Here is a 24572-nt window from a genome sequence, read left to right as displayed (position 1 = left end):
TTCTTTGTGTATTTAAGATGTGATTAAAACTTATTCAGCATTTCTGTCTTTTATATAGTCAATATTAGTCCTTCTAACAGTGATGGTCAAAATAAACTGATACTGCATTTCATTCCTAGTTATGTCTGTAAAACAAACAGAACTCTAAAAGGAGGACAGTGTTGTTTTGTTTGAATTTCTCTGCCTTTTACTTCAACAGAAGCAATGCTGCTGGCATAATGCCAGTGTTAAGGTCTATCAGTTGCCCTTGTCCAAGAATACCAGTGGTATCAGTATTGCACCAATGTTACAAAAGAAATCATTTGACTAGTAGAAGCCTTTACTCTCTTGCAAAATGCAAAACAGAAAAAGGCTTAGCATTGTTTTCAGATCCCATGTTGAATTTTTAAGGCTGGCAAACTTTGGAGAAAGAGTGTGTCTTATGATTAGTTACTGGGCCTGTGATATTGGGAGCAATCACTGACTACCTCAAAACAAGATCACAAAGAATAGGCAGCAGTGACCAAGGTACTAACAGAAAACTCATGTGATGTGGAATGAGTCACAGGCAGATCAAAGACTAAAAATATGAAATATGTGATTTTATTTAGGGAGAAGACAAGTATAGTTACTGCTCTTTGAATAAACATTTCATTCAAATGCCTCACTTTGAATGAACAGTTTTTCAGGGAGTGGATTTATTTACTGCAATAGGAGTGAATAAAATAGATGTCCTCTGCTGCAAGTAGTGTCTTTTCAAATACAGCAGAAAAACAAAAACAGGTGCAAATCTCCAGGGAAATTTCAGTAGAAGTGTGCTCTTAGCACCAGTCACCAGCCAGAGTTATCTCCACTAAACGTCTGTGCCCTGAATAGACATTGGATTCAGGCTAGAGAGCCTTCTGAGATTTAAGCAAAAAGATGTTTCAGTTATTTCGCCCTGCAATAGGAAGAGTATGTGCAGACCAGTGGTAATTTAAAAAAAAAAAAAAAAAGATGTCTGGACTTATGTTTTTATTAATATTAACTGTTAACTGTCCTTAAAATTATGGCATGTGACTTTGTGTGTATGTGTGTGGCTGGAAGGAGAATTGGCATATATGAACCAGAGTATTTTTTATAAACAATATAACAATATATAAACAATATAAAAAAATTGTTCTGCCTTGCTTATATTTGAATTGGTAAACTAGCAAGCTTTTTAGTAAATGCTGGTCATTAGCATTCCCGCTGTTGTTTGGCGCTTCTTTTATATCATTACAGACTTTAAAGCTCTACCCCACAGCAGGTCTGATATTTTCGGTTTGCTTTCTGTTTAGTCTACCATTCCTGCTGTGTGGGGACTGATATAATGCTGGCTGAGCTGCCCTCCTGCCCCCCAGAGGTGCTGGCTCTGGCAGGTTTCTTGTACTCCCCTTATGCTCCAGCCTGTTGCCTGTATCTGTCTTATTATTCTTCACTAGAATTTTGAAGTCTAATGACTTGTTCAATATTTGTCAAGTGAATTGCATGCAAGCTTTTTAATTGTTCCAAGAATTTCAGGGGACGTTGGTAAGCAGAGCATTTCAGGAACATCTTTGGTATATACTTCTAATCTTTGGTGGTAGAGTGTGAGTATCTAATATTTGGAAATGTAGATATAAAATGATTTTAGAATTCTTCTTAGAATTATTTTATTAGCATCAGTTACCAGTCCAAAAGTGTATTATGTTGAGGTTCACTTACTTTATATAAGTTGCTGCTTACTTTACGTAAATTTCTGTTTCTTCCAAGATATAGATAAACATTCTGTTGAAAAACCTGTATACAACCAGCCAGAACATCAAACATGGGGAAAGTACAAGTAGAAATTGTTGGTTTATGTATTAATGTTGATGTGTATCTCAACACATATTAACTGATGTAACAAATACAGTGACTGGCACCTTCATTTGTCTGGGTCAGTTTTGACAGATGGGGTTTGATCAGTAAGAAAATAATTTCTCTTTCACATCTACCCACTGTTATGTATTGTAACCTTCACAAAGACTGCACTGTTAATTGTCCCCTACTGAGAAGAGTAACAGAAACCCTCCAAAGTTGATAAACGTCATGCCTCCGTATTAAATTGAAGCTTCAGTTATCAGTTGTCACTGATGTGTTACATAAACTTTCACTTGCTTTTTAATAACAAAAAAAGCTGCTGATTGAATTTAATGCGATTTTTTGAAACCCATCAGGTCTTTTATTTAAATTTATATCCCAGAGACCCACAATGCTCTTTTAGGAATGTGAAGATACATAGTGAAATTCTTGAGAAATGAAAATTGCTATCTGCAATAAAGTTATGATAATTTAGCTTACAGTTTGTTGATGATAGGAAAAGTCTATGCATTTTCATATTTGGTGTAGTTAAAGTTTTGCTAGAGTGCTGTTACCACACCATACTGCCATTACAACTAAATTATCTCCTAGCATTATAACGGGGCCTACATTATTGTCATGGGCAATGACATGTGGAATTCACATTCTCTTCTGCAGGTACATTATCCTGTAGTCTAGAGTATCAGTGACAGTCTCTTCCTTACACTTGGGCTTTTAGATACAGCTCTGCTTCTGTTTCTGTCACACATGTCCCAAAACTGATTCACACAGAACATGCAGAGGACATGGTGGATCCCAATACCATACAGATGCTCAGCTGGCTGACCTCAGGTTTAAGACCTTTCAGCCAATGCAGGGCCATTTTTTGAAGTTCTTTAAGTCCTCAGAAAATGGAGAATAAATGCAAGTCTTGTGCATTGTGTTAAGGTTGTAGCTAAATAATGTCATTAGTGTCTGCTTTTCCTTTTTATCATATCTTGCATACAGATTTTCAGTTTTAAGTTTATAGTAAAAAAGATGAAATTCTCTTGCAAATCTGGAATCCTAAGTGAAAAGTATATTAAACCTTTCTTTAAGAAATATGTACAGGAGCTTAAAATATATGATCAGTCTTTTAATTACACTAAGGAGGATTTTGCTGGCTATTGTACAAGTATTTCTCAAGAGCAAGCTATGTTCTTTTGCCAGTTGAATATGTCTAGGAATTCTGTGTTATCATTAAACAATGTTTGTCCAAGACATTCTGAACTCTTAATAATCACATAGTAAAACATTCACAAATGCTACTGTCCTGGAAGTATAAATCTGCATATCCTGAGTTTGCTGACAAGATGTCCATGTCCTCACTGTAGGTTTCGCCACATACTATAGCTGGAGGTTGCAGAGTTCTTCCTTCTAACCTTGTCTTATGTGCTTTCAATTTTCTAAGGTATCATTCCTTAAATATTCACGTGAGCTTGTTCATATTTGATGTTTGTCTTGAATTCCTAATTTCTTCCTTTCTTCACAGTCTCAGATGTTTTTCATCTCAGCAAAAAAATAGAACGTTTATACTTTTTTAGATCTAGACACAGTTTTCATATCCAGGTCTCTGGTCTGACACAGATGATGCTTGAAACATGGTATGAGTACAGTCTTCATTTGTGATAGTCACTGTTAAAAGCATGGAATGACAAGTTTCCTCCAGGGAAGGAAAACAGTAAAAATAAAAATAAAAATAAAAATAAAAATAAAAATAAAAATAAAACAACAAGGCCTGATTTGGCCTTGTTTCAATAAGAATTAATACTTTTGAGGTACTGAAGTACAGTGAGCAACTTTAAAGGTTGTTTTCTAGCCTTGTTCCTTCTTGAGTATTTCGTTCCCATTCAGATGGAAAAAGGCTAACTTGAAAAAAAAAATTTAGATGTGTTTTCAGAGACATAGCAAACCCTCTGTAATACCTCCAAAACTGGCAAAGAAAACTGTAAGAATCATATTTGTAAGATGTGCCTATAATTTTTGCAGCATGGGTTCAGGTTTCCTTTTAAAGAGATTATTAGTATACCTTATAGGGTATATCGTAGAATTGTCAGTACAAGAGAAGACCAAAATTCATCGTATTTCCTAAGCAATAGGAAATCTTTTCTTTTTGGAGGAAAGAAGCTCTGTCTGGCTGAGGCAAGCATTTTGTTGGAATTTTGTGGAATACAAAATCATAATTTGCAAGATAGTCTTCTAAGCAGTATCTCTCTTCTTCAGCCACAGCTAGGGAAGGGTTTTTTTTTATGCCAAACCATTTCTTCTGAAAATTATCAGTTACAAGAATGCACAGTTCACAATATCTAAAAAATGTTTTCCCTCAGACATTTTGACAATTAGTTATTTTTCTACTACATCTTAGTTATTTTATGTAGTGAGCTGCTAGTCAGCTGGGAATAGTAACAGTGGTAATTATCTGCAATTACTTTGATAGTTGTATAGTAGCTAGGAAAATGCTTTTAATTGCTGCTTAGAGATTTCAGACTTTATCAGGAGCAATTTTACTTTTTTTTTTTTTTTTTATTCCAAAGGTGATAAACCCTCTGGTTAAATATTAATATAATATATAATTGAATAAGCCTCTTTAAATAAATATTTATTACTTCATTGAAAAATAGATAAATACTTTACACAATTTGGAGACTGGGAAAGTACCTGTATTAATTAAAAATCAATTAAAAAGTAAAATTAAAATATATACCAGAGATTAATGCGGTTGTTTTCATTTGTACCAAATCCCCTTGTACATATTGTCCTGTATTTTTCTCAGATTTCCAAGATATCTGTCTGTCAGGGTGGAGTTACATTTTACATTTTTTCTGATGCTCAGATTGGCTCTGATAAATGCTGTCCTCACCAAGATGACCTGTGACTATGTCCCACCAAGCTGCTTCACACAGAGATCATGGACGGGTCAGGAAGGGACTGCATGGACACTTACATGGTTTAAACCAGGATGGTCATTCTTGTGTTTGTACACATCTACGGTGTAATAACTACACATTTGCAAATGGCTTCTTATAAGCAGGGGATCATATATCTGTAAGATTCATGCTCCTAAACAAATCTTTGCCTGACCAAACCTGTAAGCACCTTGCAATGGGTTTCTTAAATTCTCTTTGATTCTGAAAGTTTTAATTGCCTAGCAAACTGAATAAAACAAGGCTAAATTTAAATAAATTTAAAAACTATTTAATTTTTAAAATAAATTTTAAGATTAATTTTACTAAAAATTAAATAAATAAAGCTCATTCTATCTCTGTTTAATATTCCTGAGTGAACTAATTTAAATTAAGAAGTGATTTAGGGAGCAGGGTGATTTGGGAGAGGAAGGTGGAGGAGAGGTTCAGCACTTTCAAGGCTCTATTTTCTTTTAGCAGTTTTGAGGCTGTGATGTGCCAGATCTGAGACAGACAAAGCCACTAATACATTCTTCATCCCAAAGAGAAAAGTGGTCCTGGTTTAGGCACATGATGGGAAAAATCACTGATAACCACTAATAAACATTTTATTTTGGATAAACAAAAAAGTCTCTCACAGCCTTGTAAGTCACGCAAAATGAAAATAAACAGCAAGTAATCATCATACACCCATTTTCAAACAAATAAACTATAGGGATGTGTGGTAATATTCTCACTGCGATACTGCAGCCTCATCTTGTTGCTGATGACTTTCTTTCTCTGTTGTCAAATGAGGTAATGACCTGCCATTGCCTCAGCCAACAACAGCTAGCTAGCTCCAGTGTTTTACCTAGCAGTGCAGAGAGGTGGGCATTCTTTTCTGTACAGAGGAATACGCTTCTCATGTAGTGATTCCTAAGTTCAGACAGCATCTGTGCTTCTAGTGTGTAGTGCTTCCAGCACCAGATTTGCTTAGATCATACATTTTAATATGGTGAGTGTCAGACATTAAACTTTTCAGTGTCTGGGGATAGCATGGAGCAAAGATACGCATTGGGTATGCACCCATGCTCAATTGTAGTTTTGTAACCAGACCATGGGTGTTCAGCTTTCAGCATGTATATCTCACCAGTACAGCAGAAAATAGCATTTTCAAGCCTTTTGCTTCTCCAATATAAACTGAAGAGTAAGCACAGATTTTTCAAATTATTAGACACATATTCAAGACTTAATTTTACCCCCAATGGATTTGTACAATCTGCAAAATGAACAAGGAGAATGTAAGAACAGGAATTCATTGGCAGTTTGTTGAATTCACATTCATTTGAGGGCCTTCTCTAGATGATGGTTGGCTTTGCTTTGCTTTATCCATGGAAAGACAGTTTGAAATCTCCAGTTCAGAGTCTAATTAAGAAAGCTACAAATATAATTTCAAAGCAATTAACCTTCAGTGACTCATCATGTCGCTTACAATAGGAATTTAAGAGCAATATTTCCACAACAACATTTTTAAAAGGCACTTTAATTAAGGATAAGCTCTGGAACCTTTACTGCCAGAAGTGCTCTCATTATCTTCATTGGGATTCTCCTTTGAGTAAGGACAGCTCACACAAATATGGTTTACAGGACCAGGTTAATGGGTGTAACTGTTGTGGAACAAATCACTGGTTTTATTATTTACCTATGCATTACCTTCACAAGGAATAAAAATATTAGTGTATTAATCCTTACTTATTTTTTTTGTCCTACAGAAGAGGTGACAAAGTGACCAAAATCTTCAACTGAACTGTCTCCTAAATAATGCCTGAACCCTCACTGATCTTGAAAACAAGCTGCATTGCTCATGAATATTCAAACCTTTGTGTGTATTGAAATTCTAACAAGGGCAGTAGAAATAGAACAGCTAAGGAAACTGTTCCATCTGGAAGTAGCAAGGGTTAAAAAGTTCCTTACAAAGCCTCTATTTTGTGTATTTTGTAGCTCAGTAATGTCTGATGAATGTTTTTCTACACCTAGTTTGGAAATATTTTCAGCTCTGACCCCTGTGCAGTGAAATTTGAAGGGTGAGATTCTACATAGACTGAAAAAGACTTTCTCCTCTGAATTTGGATGCTGTAGACCTTGAAAGAGCCCTGATGACTATTCTGTGAATATGGATTTATCACTCACATTCAGAAAGGAGACAACCTGGAGCACAAAAACCTTGGAGGAAGGAAGGCCCAGAAAGTGCAGGAGAGAAGGGTATTGATAGAAAAGGATAGATCCTGCACTGAAATGCATGATTCTCAGCACACAAGGGAAACCCCTGTGATTTTGGAGACAAATTTGAACCTCCCCCAACATGGTCCTAATATATGTCAACCTCTAACTGAGATGTTGCAACACATAGTTAAAACTACTTAAGATAGTTTCAGTCTTTCAATGCCTCCCAGTCATGTCTGCCTATTTTTATTCCCTGTACCAGAGCCCACTGCCCCTTTGGCTGTGCTGATACTGCTCTGTCTGGGGCTGTTCTATATACGATTATGCATAAATTATCAAAATGGCCAAATGACCAAAAATAAAAAAAAAAAATATTTTTCTATTAAAAATAGGCAAGGATTTATTTTAACCTTTACCATGTGCAATTACTCCCCAAAACTGTGACATAGGAATAGTCCAGGACATCCAGAGGACTCATGTTTGGCACTCCTCTCTCACCTTTGGTGAACTCTAGTATTTCCTCCGCACCTATGTCTCTGTGAGTAATGCTGGAAAACACTGAAGGACATGTTCTTGGCCTGCTCCAGCTGAGGTGACTTCTCCCTCTCCTCTCCCCATCTTGTTGACAGGTGCAGTTTAATGGCACAAAGGATGGGCAGGGCAGAACCTCTACAGCTGTCATATTCACATATGTTTTAGGACTGTTTCAGTTAGTGCTAGAATTGGCAGTGTTCTTCATGGTAGTTATCATACTGAAGTGTTGACATCTGCTTCACAGACACATCTGCTTGTTCCTTTGTGGCCAAGTGAAATCAACAGATACAACAATACTGTTGCTAAGTTTACAAATGAATGCAAATATCTAAAGTGCTCTTTAAAACAAATAGTTCTTATTTCCTTTCAAGATCGAACAGTGTTTGGTTTTAGCCTTTTTTTTCCCTACTCATGACTCACAAAGATAGAAGCAACTAAATGTAGAAAGGCTATTAACCTACTTGTCCAGAAAAGTGGGTGAAAGAATTACCTGTAGTTGCAAAATGTCATAGTCATGATAACAAATAGGTAAAATAACATTATATTGCAAAAATAATAGATAAATGTTATTTTTTTTACCATTACCTGAGTCAATGTTGCTAGTTTCCCAAATGAGTCTATTCCATTTGCAACTGAATCCTGCAAGAACTCGTAGCTAATGAAAATTACTGTGCTGTTTTGATTTCAAAAGTTACCTTCATAGATCTTTAACATTCAGCGCTACCTGGAAGGTGAGATCTTAGAGATGAAAGTCAGACATTACAAGAAAATGAAATAAAGTGGGAAAATTCATAGCTATTCATTTCTGTTTCACCACCGTCTTTTAATTTGTTTCTGCTGCTACGAAAACAGCCTAATACAGAGCTCCAACTTGGAGTTTAGGCTTTTTTTAATCTGATCTGATTTAATCCTTAAACACTAGGCATTCTATGATGGCAGTGTTTCCTCTTTTTTTGTCAGAATCCTTCTACTAACTCTTGTTTTACATACTGGTTGTTTTCAACTACATTTGGTAAAGGTGTAGCTGTCTCAAAGATAAGCAGAATCTTATTTACTTTATGAGTATCAGCTGATAGAAACAAGATAGTGGCCTACAATTTGTGCCTATGCAGAAAAGGCAGCTGATGCACACCAACTGTACATGGTGTTTGGTACCAGCCCACTAGTAAATGATCACACACATGGTAGTCAGCCAATATGCATAAATCATGGTAGGTACTCTAAGGCACATGTATGACCCTGGGATGTGAGAGGAAGCCAGAAGTGCAGTAGTGAATATATGGCGGACAAAGAAATGACCTGCGAGTATTTGGAGTGGTGAGGGAAAGAAGCCATGAGACAGTAATCTCTAGAAAACCAGGTTCCATTAATTAAGCTGCTCTTGGAGCAACTTGTCTTTTATACCTTTACTTTTGATTTTTTTTACTATGTACCTTTGAGGCTGAACATAATGAATTTACAGGCTGCCTTGTATGGAAAATTCCACAGAGATTTTTGGATAATAAGGAAGGAAGGAGTGCGTGGAGTCCTTGAAGTCCATAATTTGGACTCCTCACCTGGCTTTCCAAATGAATGTGGAGGTGAAAAGCCATATTTCATTTCCCATGGGTAAAGATTCACTCTGAAAAACAGGGTTTTCATTTGGGAAAATCACCTGAGGGGAAAACTGAGCAGTGAATCCCACGTTGTGCAGAAGAGAAGGTAACATAAATATATGCCAAGCTCCCTATTAAGATTTTCTCTTTTTATGTCACATCTGTTCAGCATACAGGCTGGCCTCTTTATAACATCTCTATGATTTTACCATTTTATTTATCACCTTATTCAGTTCTCTAGAGCTCTTCACGAATACTGAGGAAGAAAACAATCTTACATCCTGTCCACGGTATTTTTAAGAATATGAACCTTTCCATTCAGTCAGTTACTAAGGACTACATTTTCAAAAATATTTAATTTGTTTAAATATATGCAGAGGCCTACTTCATCAGAAACTCCAACCACTTATATGCTTATTGAAGTATCTAAATTACTTCCACAGTGTATTCTGAAGCCCCTAAATGACTCAAGCAAACTTAAGAATTCTTTAGCAGTTTTTAGCTGACATGTTGAACCAGTATTTCTAAACTAAAACACTTATATTGTTTACATTTTTCCAGTGACTATGGTGATATGTTAAAATATGTAGTTTTCTGCAAGTATGTATGTTGTAACTAATAAATCTATATAAAATATATTATAGCAGAAAATCTAATAAATATGATATATTTTGTGGCTATTTTTTTTAATACCCTAGACTCCTCACAATTCTGTCTAAACTATTGAAACTGCATTCATACGTAATGCCATGAATACCTTCTGAAATCTAATTTTCTACTCTATTTTAGCTTCCATCACTAAACATAGGAATATCTAATATTTTCAGTTTCTATCAGTATTTTGATTTTCATTAAGCATGGTTAACAGTCATTTTTTACCAAGTGGATGTTTCCATCCAACTTTTAGTGGTAAAGCATAATAAAGAAGCCTGAAATAGAAATCAAATGTGATTTCTACAGCTGCACTTATAAATCTTTTGCTTTTGCAAATTTTTGTGCAAGTATTTGGTAGTTTTCAATGACTTATCTAAATGTGATGCTTATCATAGTGAATGCATAAATATCTTTGATCTTTCTCCAGACTCGTTCATGTCATTCTTTGCTAGGAAATGAATGCTGTTACTGAGATCATCTCATCTGGTGAATCATCTCACTTAATCTGATGTCCTTTAATCTTTCTTGCACTTGCTCTTGTACTGTAGATTTTTAATGTGCTACAGAAATTAATGGAATTTAATATTTGCTTTAAACATGATACTATAATTCCTGAAATGGCCTTGTTTGTGTTTTTATATAGCTTCATCATACACAACAAAGACACTTTCTTCAATAATGCTACCAGAAGTAGAATTGTACACCATATCTTACAAAGAGTGAAATATGAAGAAGGGAAAAACAAAATTGGTAAGTGATTTTAATGTGGGTGCTAAATTCCATCAGAAAAAATAGGAGGAGTCTGGTTGGGCTGATTACACTCTCTTCATTTTCAATGGCCTCAGTTTTGAACTGTGCACATCTCACCCATTGCTGTGGTAGGGACTTGTCCTAGGAAACTCATCATGCTTATGGAGAAAAGCATTTACTCCTTCATAAAAATGTATTTGGAAGGAAGGCAAGATTTATGCTGCTGTACATCCCTGGATATCTGTTCCTTCCTAAGGGAGATGTGAGGTCCTGTAACTCCGTAGCTGCCATAGGTCAAAGGGGAGTTCACCAAGACGTCCTCAGTGCAAAGGATGCCGTGCATAGCTATGGCATCTCTTTCAAATAGTGGGTGGAGTGAGCCTTTGGAGTAGCACATAGGTGGATCCAGGAAAGCAGACAGTGATGCAATCCCCATAAAAGTCTACAGCACATTTCATTTCCCTGCTGTTTAAACCCCATGCATCTTCAAGAGGTAAAGAAGTATACCAGAATTTAACTTGTCTCTTCCCCAGATCCTGGAATGAGGGCAGTGATAGCTCTGAGTAATGACGGTGTGCAGAGAGGAGAAAAGAAAGGGGACAATTCATGCAGTGCATCCAGCTATTGCATGTAGCACATACATCTGCAGTCCTTGCCTGCCTCAAGATCCCAAGTTCCCTCACGTATCTACTTGTCTGGTACCCACCATGAACAAAAGATTGCACAGATCACTGGGCTGAGTAGAGCCCAGCTCAGCTGTACAGGTTTTGCTTTTCTGCCAAAGATACTTCAGGAGAAAGCGTATTCTGCTAAGCAGATACTAATGCTATCACTGAAAGTGCTGTTTATGTTGAATTAATACTTCTCATTGCTGTGTTGTCACTGCTATCATTCCTCTGTGAATTAGGAATGGAATCATGATCCTTTTCCTTTACATCAGTGGGGTTCAACTACGTTCAGGCTGTTAGTGCCAGTATTTAATTTTGCATTGCCATATAGTCATTCAGTCCTATTTTGGTGACTTCCCAAGTGAAAAGGGCCCACATCTCAGAATCATTCATTATTTCTGTCCTAGTTCTCATTAAAGAGAGTCAAGACCTGACTGAGTGGGTCGTATGATTACTTTTTCATGACATTTTGATTCAGGTTCAAATATATTTCCTGGTTTTCTGTTACTGCAGTCTGTCTTGTTCCTGTTCTGTCTGTTAGTCCAGCAGCTTTCATAAGACATAAATTGAACATATTTTACAACATTGTCATCAAATGGAAATTAAAAGTTTCTGTTGTTTTACTGGCCTGGAGTTCAGAAATATAAAGATCTTCCCTGAAGTTTTCAGCTCCCAAGAAATACTGCCCTTCCTCTGTATAGCTTCCTTAGACCAAAATACAGGGCATCAAACTGCAGTCTTGATGTGAGGTCCCTAATTTCACTGAAGTTACACTAAAAATGGATTTGGCAAATGAATCTTTAAACATCAGGCATAATAAATGATAGGTTGTGGTTAATATTAGAACAAATCTTTGCTTGTGTTATATCTTAGTTCCTCAAAACCTATTAAAGATGAATTTTTTTTACTTGTCTCTCTTACTGTCAATGAGCTTCAAACTTCACTTAGCAGTATATCATGAAAATGTACTTTGCTTTTTACTTAGCAGTTTTACTGGTCTTATTGGTAAATAACTGGATACTTTTGGTTCTTAGGTCTGAATCGATTGCTCAGTAATGGCTCCTATGAAGCTGCATTTCCTCTTCATGAGGTATTTTTCTCTTTTTCTTTCTTTTTTGAAGAGATGCTTCCCACAAAATGAATACTTAATTGTGTAAATATTCTCAATCTTACTAATGTTATTATTCTCTTTTACATTCTACAGCTGCCTCTGGCATCTCACCATTTAGTAATGCTTTTTTTTCTTGAAAAAAAATGCTTTTTTCTTATAAAAAGAGGAGTAAGAAAAGTTGTTCTGGATTTGTTTCAGAAAAAGTATTTGCATGTGATAGATCAGTATGTTCTCAGAAGGGAAAAATATGTTGTGGTTTTCTCTTTGAAATTCTCCAGTTTATACCTTTTGACTAGAACACCAGTTATCATAACACCAGTTTCTTAGGAAGAAAAATCTCAAATCTCACTGTGGGCAGAGGAAATATTCCTTCTAATGTCATGTTTAGCTTTTGATGCACAGGTATGGAATTTGCATAAATTGTGTTATCCATACCACTAGTGAAAGAGATTTCTTAGGTATTCTTTGTTGTTGTTGTTGCTCATTAATGTCCAGATCTGTATTTTAGGGAAGGTACAGAAGCAAGAATTCAATAAAAACCCATGGGGCAGAAAACCACAGACACCTGCTCTATGAGTGCTGGGCTTCCTGGGGAGTCTGGTATAAATACCAGCCATTGGATCTTGTGAGGTAAAACTTCCCTGCTTTTAATATGCTGAATTATAGGTCATGTGGGCATAGATTATCTTCTCACAACACCATGCATGTTTGTTTTTAATTTCCACGTATACAATAAGATATCAATGTCACAGTATAAACAACTTCTCTTTACAATGTTTTTTAATTATTTGCCCATGGTTGTCAAGTCTACTGTTCTTCATCAGCATTTCTTGTTTGTGAAAGTGCTGTCGAGCAATATCAGGGTTTTAGTTTAATTTGGTTTGTGAGTGTGGTCCGTCAGGCATCTGGAAGATTTTCTAAGTGTGAGAATAAACAAGGTTGGACACACAATTGTACTGGGCTTTGGTAGCAGCCTACTTAAGTAGTCCAACTGTGATGTTTAACATTTTGTAAGAACCTCCAGCTTTTCATCAGACAGTAACATGCAAAGATTTTTCCAGAACTGTCTTACGAGAGAAAATAAGCAAAGTAGCAGACCCCTTAGCTATGGTCATGGGTGTCCTGTGGTGGTTCAGAGTAGGTGCCGATCCACGGAGGAGAGGGGCAAGGAGAGCTGCAGGGCTCTGACTGTTCACAGCAGCATGAGCCTCAGCAGCCATCAAGCTCAGCAGGGTTCAAAGCTGCAGCCCCAACCCAGTCTTGCCATTAGCTTCCTAGAGTGCGCTGTTGGCTGCAATGAATTCGCTGAAGGAGGAGTGATAGAAAAGAGGAGGAATGCCTTTTTTGTCTCACTTCATGGATACTAGATCCCTCACATTTCTCTAGCCCCTGCCACATCTTTCCTATCTACTGCCTCAGGAACTCACATGTATAGTGATATGGAGATTTTTACTTGAAGAGCTGACAACACCAGCAAGACCTGTTGTTAATTTCACTTGGAAGTATCTCAGCAAGCATAGATTAAACAAAAGCTTTTTTATACCAGTTGTGCAGCAGAGGCAATTTTGTATGGTTCTGTTTGCTTTTTTTCCCCCCAGAACAACTATGTTGGGTGTGCTTGAAGGGCATAGTGTTGTCATCTGTACAAAAGGAGTGAATGGCTGTTAATTCTTCACAGACATCTGGCCAGAACTCACTGCTGCTAGCTGATATTCCCCTTTACTACATGTTTTAGAAAAGCTAAGGAGTAGGTTAGGTGTAGATAATAAAACAACATAAAATCTCATTAACAGACATGATATTTCCACCTTAAAGTCAAGTGCCACAATGGTAAGTGAAACTGTCCATACATACATTGATACTATTTTGTTTTCCTTAGCTGTTAAGATGAAGGCTCACATCTCTGTTGTTGTTAATTTGGTGCCTTCCAGATTTCATTTATTCTCATCAGCTGGCTGTTATTGGAGATACTAGTCACTAGAGATGAATGAGAAAAAGTCATTTGAGGGTAATTGCACGATTCTGCTTTCACTCTGCTTTGAAACACACAGCAATATGAAGGTGCAGACTCAGCACAATTGCAGAGGCACCATTATGAATCAGGATGTGGCAGCATGATTTTAATTACACTTCTGTTGGAGTTTAGTATCAGTAGTTACTTAACAAGAATAATTTAAGATCCTTAGAACTGATAGCAATTGGAAAAAGGCAGGACTTTTTATATTTATATGCTCAGGGATGACATACATCAATGAAAACAGTTGCAGTAATTCCTAAGGGCGTTGGATCGTTTCCTTCACACTTTGCATAACTGCTGTCCCCTAGACTTTTCACAGATGATTCCTGCTGCTGCTTGTACATGCCATTTACAGGACAAGAAAGGATGTGAAAAAGCTATATTTATAAATTGATTATAAAGCAACCTAAATGAATCTGAAAGCAAAAATAATGCCTGAATAACGTGCATTATCACTTAGTACATTAAATGATTTGATTGCAACCTAACTTCTTTTCAAACCCTCATCAAGCCTTCCTCCCCACCATATTGCTCTAGATATTACAGAGAGCATTATGTATCCAAAACATGTTAGAAAACTCTAGCTCCTTCACAACTTGTTTCAGTGTTGTAAAAATTTCTGTATCAGATTTCATTCTGACCTGCAAAAAGATTAATGAAGATAGATATATTTTTAGCTTGAGACCAGACTTGTCTGTATTCTAGCTCTGTGACTTTTTTCTAGGCATCTTGAAACAAACAAAAAAACTATATAATGAAGGTCAGTAAACATAGAAGAATCCAATACACATTTTGTGGGTTTGAAATCAGATTTTGTAGTTTACTAAATTTCAGAAATGTACCTTAATGATAAATACTGAAATCGAAATCTTGGCCCAATCTGTGGCAGTTCTTCCACTGGAATGGGGTAAAGAGAGAGACAATTTGATGCTAAGATAGGTTGTATTGGAGAGCTCATAAACATCGGCATAAAACCAAGAAACTGAGATTTCTTTTTTTTTTTTTTTTTTTTTAATTCTAGTGATACAGTATATATGAGCATAGGAGCAATGGGTTATTCTATTAGGTGCTTGGGAGTGATTTTATTTCTCTGCTTTTAAGGTTTTATGTAGAGGAAAATTTCTGTGGGAGAACCATAAAAGATACAGAACTTTTTTTTTCTATTATGATTAACAGCCTGAAAAATTGAATGCTAATGAGACAGCAAAATTAACAAACATGCAAATGTCATCAAGGCTGGAAAAATGCAAAGAGGCCTACAGTGAGCAGGGTGATAACAGGTGAAATTCAGGTATAAATAATGCACACTGGTACACCCTAAAAAAGAGAAGAAAAAAAATCCCTGGAAGTCTTTATATACATTGCTGAGTTTTATGTGAAGTGCCAGCATCCAGGTAAGAGAACTGCCATCACTTCGGAGAGGTCTATGAAATTTATTTTCAGTATATACTTACCGAAAAGATACAAAGACCTTGCTCACTATATATGGTACAAAATGAGTGGCAAAGGATTTTCTAAGCCACCTCCTCCTGAGGATGTTAAGTGTGTTGGTGAACCCAATTATGGGTTGGAATACATGTGGAACTGCTCTGAAAGTGGTACCTGGGAAGGTCTCCAAAGACCGTGTTATTGTCATAGTTTGTTTCTACAACACTCAACCTGGTAGCATCTAAGCAGAGAGTTACAGAAAAAAATATATATATGCTATCTACAGGTTCAGAGGAAATGAAATAAATACTACCTTGATCCTGATGTTCGTTATAGTAGTACAGCCTGTGGAATACCTGTTGTGAAGCAAAGGGTGATGGTGAAATATTGAAGCTGTTCATAATTAAGCCAATAGGCACAAAAGTAAAAGTCTGCATACAGCACTTATTTTTAAAACCAGTTTCACAAGTGGCCTCACAAAAAGGAAAAGTGCCTTTTCCTTTCATTGCAGACATTAGGGGCAACATTCACCCCTGAATGCAGGGAATGAAACAAAAAGATAAATCTTGATGAATGTTAGGTTTACTTTGAACTACGTACATGGAGAAAATAAGTCCATAAATATTAATTGGAAGAAAGCTTAAAATATGAGCTTTCTTTTTCAGTGGAGCAGACACAGCTTTATATCCTGTGTGTCAGACAAAGAATAAGGCCAAAAGGTTCACTAACTCTCTAAGTCAGGGCTCAAAAAGCAGTTTCCAGTGTGTCTGTTTATAACCAGACCTGCTGCCCTTGTCAGAACTGAGTATGTTATTGTTAGCTTACCACCTCTTTAGCCCCAAAATTTGTTTCTCTGTTGAATGACAGAAGAATAAAAACAACATGACAGTATTTGGCCTCTGATGCAATGTTGGTAAACTCAACTGATAATAAACAGTGTAGGTCAGTCTTCTTCCTATCATCCAGCGAAGTGTGAGCTGGGCTCTGACAGATATTTCTTATGCTGGAAAATCTTGACATTCATTTGAAAACTGATGATTTTGTCTATTCCAGACCAAGTGTTTCTTTCTCTTTTCCATTGCCTCCAGCCCCAAAGCCCATTGTGGGGCTCTTCCTGACTTTGAAAGTTCTACCAAAAAAAGTGTGTTCTGGTAGCATAAAGGAGCCAGCAATGCTAGCTCACTTCACTTTTTTTCCGGAGAGATCAGAAGTTTCATCATTAGTGTAAATGTGGGTTTTCATCAGCAGCTGTTCTCAAATTCACTTGACATGCACTTTTGCATGGACTTCACATGTCCATGAAGTCTCTGAAGTGCAAGAATATCATTTTACCTATTTTACTTCATTCTTTAAAGCTATTCTTGCAAACAATCTCTTAAAAATTCCATCGTATTCATGCTCATTACATACTAATTTGTAAAGCATTCTAATCTGATCAGAGCATATGGTACACATAATACCCAAACACAGGACAACACATGCAGACTGCTCCTATGCTGATAAGTCCAGAAGGTTTTTTACGTGCTGGATGTGTTCACTGATACATAAAGTGTGATTGCGTTTGGGAAGAGGAAAAATACCAATGAATATGTCACAAATAGGAAGTTCCTGATCACGTTGCTGTTAGTTTTTAAACAATATAGCTAGCAGATTAGTGTTGATTCAGACTATTTTCCTCAAATCAGTATAAAATGAAACATAATTTCTTTACATCGCTTGCACTCTACTCTACACCTGTGTTACAGTCATGAGATTAATTTTCCAGGAACTGAGATAAGAAAAGAAACAAGCAAATGAAAATAAACTTGATTGGAGAATAACCTCTGGTTAATTAATTTCTTAGAAATAATTTGGGCTCAAGTCTTTTTTTTTTTCTGTTATACCATTTTTAGTGATGAAACTGATTTCAATTAAATTACTTGGGAAATACAGTTACTCAGCTCAAATTCATCAGTTTCCCAGATATAAAGAACTATTTTTTTAATGTTCTCAGTGTTTCCTCTCCAATGTCTCCAGTAATTTCATTATGAACTGCGTTTAGTGAATATTTAAATTCATTTTAGAAATGGGCAGATTCCTCAGTGTGGATTGAGAAGCCTAATTGCAGTCTTTTTCTTTAGGAAGGTCTGGCTCTGCTCTTCAGGTATAATAGAAATATTTATTTTCTATTAACAAGAATGATTAATCAGATTTATTCTAATTGACAGGTAATTTCTCTGTGTTGTATTTTAAAACAGACGATACTTTGGTGAGAAAATTGGGCTGTACTTTGCCTGGTTAGGCTGGTACACAGGGATGCTCTTCCCAGCTGCCTTCATTGGATTGTTTGTGTTTTTGTACGGAGTCACCACTTTGAACCACTGCCAAGTCAGGTAATGTGGACACTTTCATAATAGAAATTACAGCTTTGGGATATTATGAATAATGTAAGAGATCTTAGTACGAATAGTCAATTATTTAATTTTGAACTGTTGAATGAATACTCAGGAAAAGACTCTTTGGTACTCGTAAGATACCCAGTTTTGAGCTTCCCTTGTTTTGTGTTCCTAAACTGGAATGGGAGACAATGTTTCTAGCCCAGTTCCAGTTCCTGATGGTGTTGGCCTCTCAGCATGAAGTAGGAAAAGTAGAGCTTGAGCTCCTTCACTGCAGTTATAACAGACCAGGTGAAGAGTGGGGAATTTTCACTCTCTTCAAGGCCTTTTCCAAAGGTCCACATCAGTGAGGCATTTTTCAGACAAAGAACCCCCTCAGTCTTCTGCTGAGTGCCCCACCTCTGTTTTCTTGCCCACTTAAAACAATCCTTGAGAGAATCTTTGAGTCAAACTTACCTGCGCTCATTCTCACCCTTGTCCAGCTGAAGGTCACTTCTGACTCAAAGAGAAACTGGAAATGGTAAAGAGCTACTGTTGAGTTGGCCTTGAAGAACTGTTCCTTGCAGCTAGGACTACAAATGCTGAAGTCTTGGACAGTGAACAAATCTTAATTATGCACATACAGTTGTGTACATCTTGGCTTCAGTTACAGAAAGAACCAATATTGTTCAATAAGTAACTGACTTTTATTAGTGAAACCTATCAATCTATTCTATGACTGATTGTTGTGCATCAAACTATTAACTTTTATCTTCTTGATTTTTCCAGTAAAGAAGTCTGTCAAGCTACAGATATCATAATGTGTCCTATATGTGATAAATACTGTCCCTTCATGAGGTTGTCAGACAGCTGTGTTTATGCCAAGGTACATTTTAAACTATTCAAGTAGAAATGTTTTCCTGGTAATAGAATTCCTTTCACCTTTTGCATTTGTCTTTAGTGAGCTTGGGTAGATAAAATCTTCAAAGGACAGATCAAATTCAGCCAATGTTAACATCCATTGTCTTTTACGAGGACTCAGTTTGGGCTGTAAAACACTTGAATGCAATTTGCACTTACAGATTCAGCAGTCCCAGAGGTCACATCCTAGATGCATGTGCTACGGTGTCCTTGGCATCAACTTTTATCTTATGATCCATCCTTTGTAAGTGGCTCCATAAAATGAATGCTTTGGGTCTGAAATTATGCTCATGCTTACTGTTGGCAGGGGTGAGTCCCAGGCCAGGCTGGTGACTAGTCAGTTGATATGGAGTTCATTGACAGGTGCATGTCATACATCAAGGGAAGGGTTTCAGTCCTCAGGATTGTCAGGCCAGCTGCACTCATGATTGTGCTAGTTTTATTAGGGGAAAATAGAAAATAAAGCCGTATTATCATAAATTGATCAGATTATTAATATCCCCATCAGGTAACACACCTTTTTGACAATGGAGCTACTGTCTTTTTTGCTGTTTTCATGGCAGTGTGGGGTAAGTTTTTGTTTAAATATGAGTGACTGCAGAATGCTTTTCATAAACCTTGTGATGCAACATAGGTCTTTGTAATTTCCAGCACACTTGTTTTTTTTAGACACTGAGGAAAACAATATAGGCTTGCTTATTTTCTATTTCTGCAGAAGGAATATGGAAATGATTTAAATCATTTTTTTATGTGATAATCATTTTAATTAAAAAAAAGTATGCAACATACAGTGTCTGTGTGTGCAGGTAGTTATATTCTGGTTTTGTGCGTGTTTTTGAGGCCTGCTAATACTTAGGGCTTCTCTTAGCTTAGGGAAGCCCAGTTTACTGTCTGCACTAAAATGTATTAATGCATTGTTTTACCTTCCCTGCAGCAAGGCAGTAAAGCTTAAATACATGTGAGCTGGTTGTAATCAAAGCAAGAATCTGATGAAATAAATTGAAAATTAGTTGAGTGACAAACTGATCCGAAATTGGTCTAACTGTTGCCATGGAGGCTGAATTTTGCCCATAGGACAGTTCTATTTTTGGCTCAACTATTTTGCCTACTGTAGTCTTGTAGGCAGAATTGAAGACAAGAAACAGTCATTTCTAGCAACACATAAAGTCTTTCAAACATGCCCTGAGCATGCCAAGATGCTTTGCTGCTACTACACTGTCTTGAGAGAAGGTTAACACCTTTAGAAAATGGCTTAATGAGGTGCCTCAAAAATGTCTTCCATCTCACAACTCCAGGTACTTGAGCTATCCTGACCTAGTCATTGTTTTCCAGTTCTTATTCACATCTTAAACTGCTTGGGAAAGATGTCAAATTAATTTTTATAATCTCCATTTTAATCTGTGAATCTCTTTACTGAACTGCAAGAGAGATCCAAAAGACAGTGCCAGAGCCATCAGGAGAAGATAAATTATCTTAGTGGTCTGTCTTAGTTCCTTCCTCCAAAACTATGATTTTGTCTAAGTCGACTAATTAAATTAAGTCATATTCTAATCAAGCCTATTCATGACATTTCATGTAATATTGATGCTATTAAAATATCACAAGTTATATTAAGGGAAAAACCCACAGAATGTACAGATTTTTTGTTTCTCCTTGGTATTTCCAGCTTTGTTTTAGAGCTTCACTAGAGCTGAGCATCACCAAAAATTTCTAAGTCAAGCCTTAAAGAAATTTTGAGGGGCATACCTAGCTTTTCCAACCTCTTTTCCACATGCTTACGGAAGATGAGAATTTCCAAGACAGGGACTTTCATCTCAGATAGGAAAATTGACAGGTTAGCAGAATATGTATACCGCTGTTTCTAATTGTTGGTGAGTGTGTCTTTGGAGTGAAGCTTTTTGCACCAGTGTTTTTGTTCTTCCTTAGTAGTAATACTGCTTCCTGGAAACAACTGTGCACCTACGTCTTAGCACTGCCCATAAACAGGGAAAAAGCAGCTCTAGGGAAGGGAAGTCCCTTACTCAGGTAGCCATGCCTGCTGTCTCCCATGTCTGGGAGAAGGCTGGGCCAGCTGAGCATGCCTAGTTGAGTAGGCTTTCTCTCTCTCCTAGCTCTAGTTGATAGAAGCTGCACCCCACTTGGGTCAGCTTTTCCTTCTCTCTTCTTAGGCATCACTGTCAGACTACAAGCCCCAGTGCCCTCGGGGGTTGTCTTCCCACCAGCCTGTCAGGTCTGGGGATTGCACTGCCCATCCATGCATCTCCAGCACCTAAGCACACAGGGAAGAAAGTAAAAAATACAATAAAAGTTGTCCTCTGTGTATTTTTGGCTAGTGGAGAAGAGACTATAGGACAGTAGCTAGGGCAAGGACTTTCTCCCCCACTTTCGTTTGATTACACTGTGCTTGTGAGCTTGCCACCCAGAGGGATGTAGAGGTAACAACAGGAAGGAGGGTGTGAGTATAGGGTGGTGGTTTGGGGAATGGGCCAATGCTATGGCTCCACCCAAAATCTAGTCCCTTGAGTAACACTTGGCTGAGAAAACAGTGAGGTTATGGAGATATTCTCAATACAGTTAGGGCTAAATCTGCATGAGCATAAGTAAAACCACACTTCTCAGTGATTTTATGGTCCTGTGTTTATGAGTTGGCTTACCTCCTGTCTTAAATAGATTCTCAGTCTGCAGTAAGCCTACTGGCAGCTGCAGGTGTTACCATCATTTCAGTAAATCGTATGAGAAGAGAAGAAGCAATGATAGCATTTTGATCATGGAAATGATTTTTCTGTCAGAGTGAAACAACTGGCAAGCAGGTGACAAAATGGCTAAGAAAAATTCAGCCTTCTGGATGATCCAGTTTGACAGAGAGTGACATACAAAATGATGATGGCAGTGCCACTGCCTTATTATCCAAAGAACCTTTTTCTCCATCTTTAAATACATTGGTAAATTCCCATCCTGAGGGAGAATTCTCAGCCATTTGCATGTGGGTTTCAGAAACCAGGCATGGTTGGGCTTTCTTTGAAGAAAAAGTGGTTTTCTTCCTTTTATTCTAAAGTCATCTTTAGTTGATGGACAAAGCAGGCTACCTGCTTGCTTTATAAATAGAAATAAAATGCATCTCCAGATGATGAAAAAACTGCTGTGGCTAGCCTAGGGAGAGAAATCACCACCACAAACATCACACCCCACAAGTGGGTTGCTTGAGCAGTGGAGGAGCAAAGAGCCTGGCTGTAGTACTCTGAAGCACAGGTACCCATCTTTTATAATGCTTCATTGTGAAGGAAGTGGGTCCCATCAGAGTAAGGCTGGAATTGCCAAGTGCACCAGGAAATACTGGATGAGAAACACACTTTTCATCAAAAAAATATTTTGACCCACCACTTCACTTGTTGTATTTCTGCCTTATTTAAGCAAAGTACTATATAAGAAGTGAAAGTAAATCATATAATAGGAAAAAAAAATACACTTACTAAAGTATATACAAAAGACAAAAGACTTAAGGTAATTTTTATTTTAAATTGATGGAGCGAAGAACAAAAGTCTTCCTTTAGTACACTGAAGGAATTGCCTGGCAGTTTTTCTAAACTTTTGTGTATTGGAGCTTCTGTTGAAGGAAAAAATCCTTCCAAAATGGTCAAAGCTATAAATCTCTGCTGTTTATAGGAAACAGTAAGTCCCTATAATCACTAATATTCTTTTTCTTGGTGGACAGACTGTCATTGATGCTCAGAGTTTCACCTCAGAAACTGCAGAATAATTTTCCTTTTCAGAATCTGTAGTCTTAATAATGTTTTCCAGATGTTCAAAGCTTTCAAAAAGAGGGAAGCAATAGTAGTTTTTGTGTTTCTGTGCTAGAGGGAACCACCTACACTTTGCCTTTTATGTATGCCGTGAGATATGTCAAGCTTGACAAAATCATAGGTCCAGTTTCTGGGAAAGACTCATTCTCTGTTTTTTCTATCCGAACTGGATTCATAGCAAAGACAGAATATGAGAGAAACATGTTCTTTCCAAATAAATGTTGTCATTTAAAGTGCAGAAAGAAGTAATTCTCAGAAAAGAAAAAAAAAATAGGTAAATCATTTGACTTCCACTATACTGTTGTAAAGCCAGACAAAAAGTAGTTTTTGCTTTTCCAGTTGGAGGAAACTTTTGCTTTTCCAGTACTGGAGAAAGCCAGTGCAAAGATGTCACTGTCTAGACATTGCCTGAAGCTCAACAGCAGAGTTCAACTAGAAAGTCCAACTATTTATCATTTCTAATGCTTTGCTAGAGACACAGTGGACTGATGTTGGTTCATTCCTCCGCATATCTTTGGGGGACTATGGGATGCAAGAAAAGTCCTTTTTATAATCTCTTCTTGTCTATCTACAAGCATGTTTCCTTTGATAAAGGAGATAGCATTAGAACACTTGCTGAAAGGCAAAGTCAGGAGAGGAAAAAAGGCCTTACATGAAAAAATTAACGATTTTTTCCAAGCAATAAGAAATGCCAACATAAAATATTTTTCTAAATATATCAGGTGGTCTAATAAAAGATACTACATTCCTAAAAACCCTGCCTCTAGCATAAAACATTCATATTGATGTGCTCTCTGAGGAGACAGAATTTAAGGAGGTCCTTTAGCAGTAGTAGTGGCATGTAGAACATATTCTAAAGGTGAGAATAGATATATTAAAAGGTGTTCTTAAATACAGTAGGGAGAGAATTTCTGAGAGAAAGTCAGGACTAAGCTACTTGCTGCAAAAGGCCATTTGCATTACTAGACAAGATCATAACTTGGTTCAAAAGCATCAGAGGAGGTGATATTAAGAGAGCTGTTTATTCAAGTGGATGCTGAAGTTTGAGTTGCAAGACTGATCTCTAAAGCAGGGCAAAAATAATATACAAAATATATATATGTATATCTCAAAAGACCTGGGAGTTAAGGCCAATGAGAAATTCAAAATTCCAAGCAGGATTTTTGGAGAATTATTAGCATCTGGTTTAAATATACCAGTTGGAAAATAGGAGGACAGTAAGTACAACTGTGTCATGTTACGCTGTCAAAGTCAGAAAAGAATGCTGAACTGTGATATAGGCTATTAGTGGTTACTTCAAAAGAAGCAGAGAAATTTCAAAATGCAATACTTTTGAGAAGACATCAGTAGTACAGTGAATCAATCAAAGATGATTATTTATAGCACATTTTATAATATCTAGCAAGGGACAACTGCATATGACCTGGATAGAGGGAAGTGTGGTACAGTAAAAGCTAGAACAGAGCTGTAGAGCTCATCCTAGTTTATACTTAATGATTTGAAAATAGCTTTCAAAAGAAGCTTCAGGAACTGCACCTACTAACTCTGACAGGTGCTAAATATTCTAAATATAGTATGAATAGAGTCCTCACTACAGGTGAGTGAAAAACAAGAAAGAAAGAAAGTATAATTTGTCATAGATGTATCTGAGAGGTTCAGGCCTGTGTACTCATACACCCACTTAAGTTCTGCTTCCAGCTGCTTTTTGGTATGGAAGCAGAGTGGCGGTAGTCAACCAGACTTGTTTCTCCCAGAACTCCAAAAAGGGCAGGGCT

General features: G+C 37.0%; 1 protein-coding gene across 6 annotated transcripts in view; it reads left to right on the top strand.

Moving 5' to 3' along the window:
* ANO4 (anoctamin 4) overlaps nucleotides 1-24572 on the top strand; it is a 191522-nt gene that overhangs the window by 127988 nt on the left and 38962 nt on the right. For all 6 annotated transcript variants that reach the window (XM_040556216.1, XM_040556239.1, XM_040556231.1 and 3 more), the window contains 6 exons: nucleotides 10392-10498; nucleotides 12201-12256; nucleotides 12786-12907; nucleotides 17960-18094; nucleotides 18866-18962; nucleotides 19506-19566. In XM_040556216.1, coding sequence (XP_040412150.1) covers nucleotides 10392-10498; nucleotides 12201-12256; nucleotides 12786-12907; nucleotides 17960-18094; nucleotides 18866-18962; nucleotides 19506-19566 — 578 coding nt within the window. The remainder of the gene's footprint in view (nucleotides 1-10391; nucleotides 10499-12200; nucleotides 12257-12785; nucleotides 12908-17959; nucleotides 18095-18865; nucleotides 18963-19505; nucleotides 19567-24572) is intronic.

The sequence above is a fragment of the Cygnus olor genome, chromosome 1, assembly GCF_009769625.2.
Source record: "Cygnus olor isolate bCygOlo1 chromosome 1, bCygOlo1.pri.v2, whole genome shotgun sequence".
Taxonomy (NCBI): domain Eukaryota; kingdom Metazoa; phylum Chordata; class Aves; order Anseriformes; family Anatidae; genus Cygnus; species Cygnus olor.
This window is presented reverse-complemented; position numbering and strand designations above follow the sequence as displayed.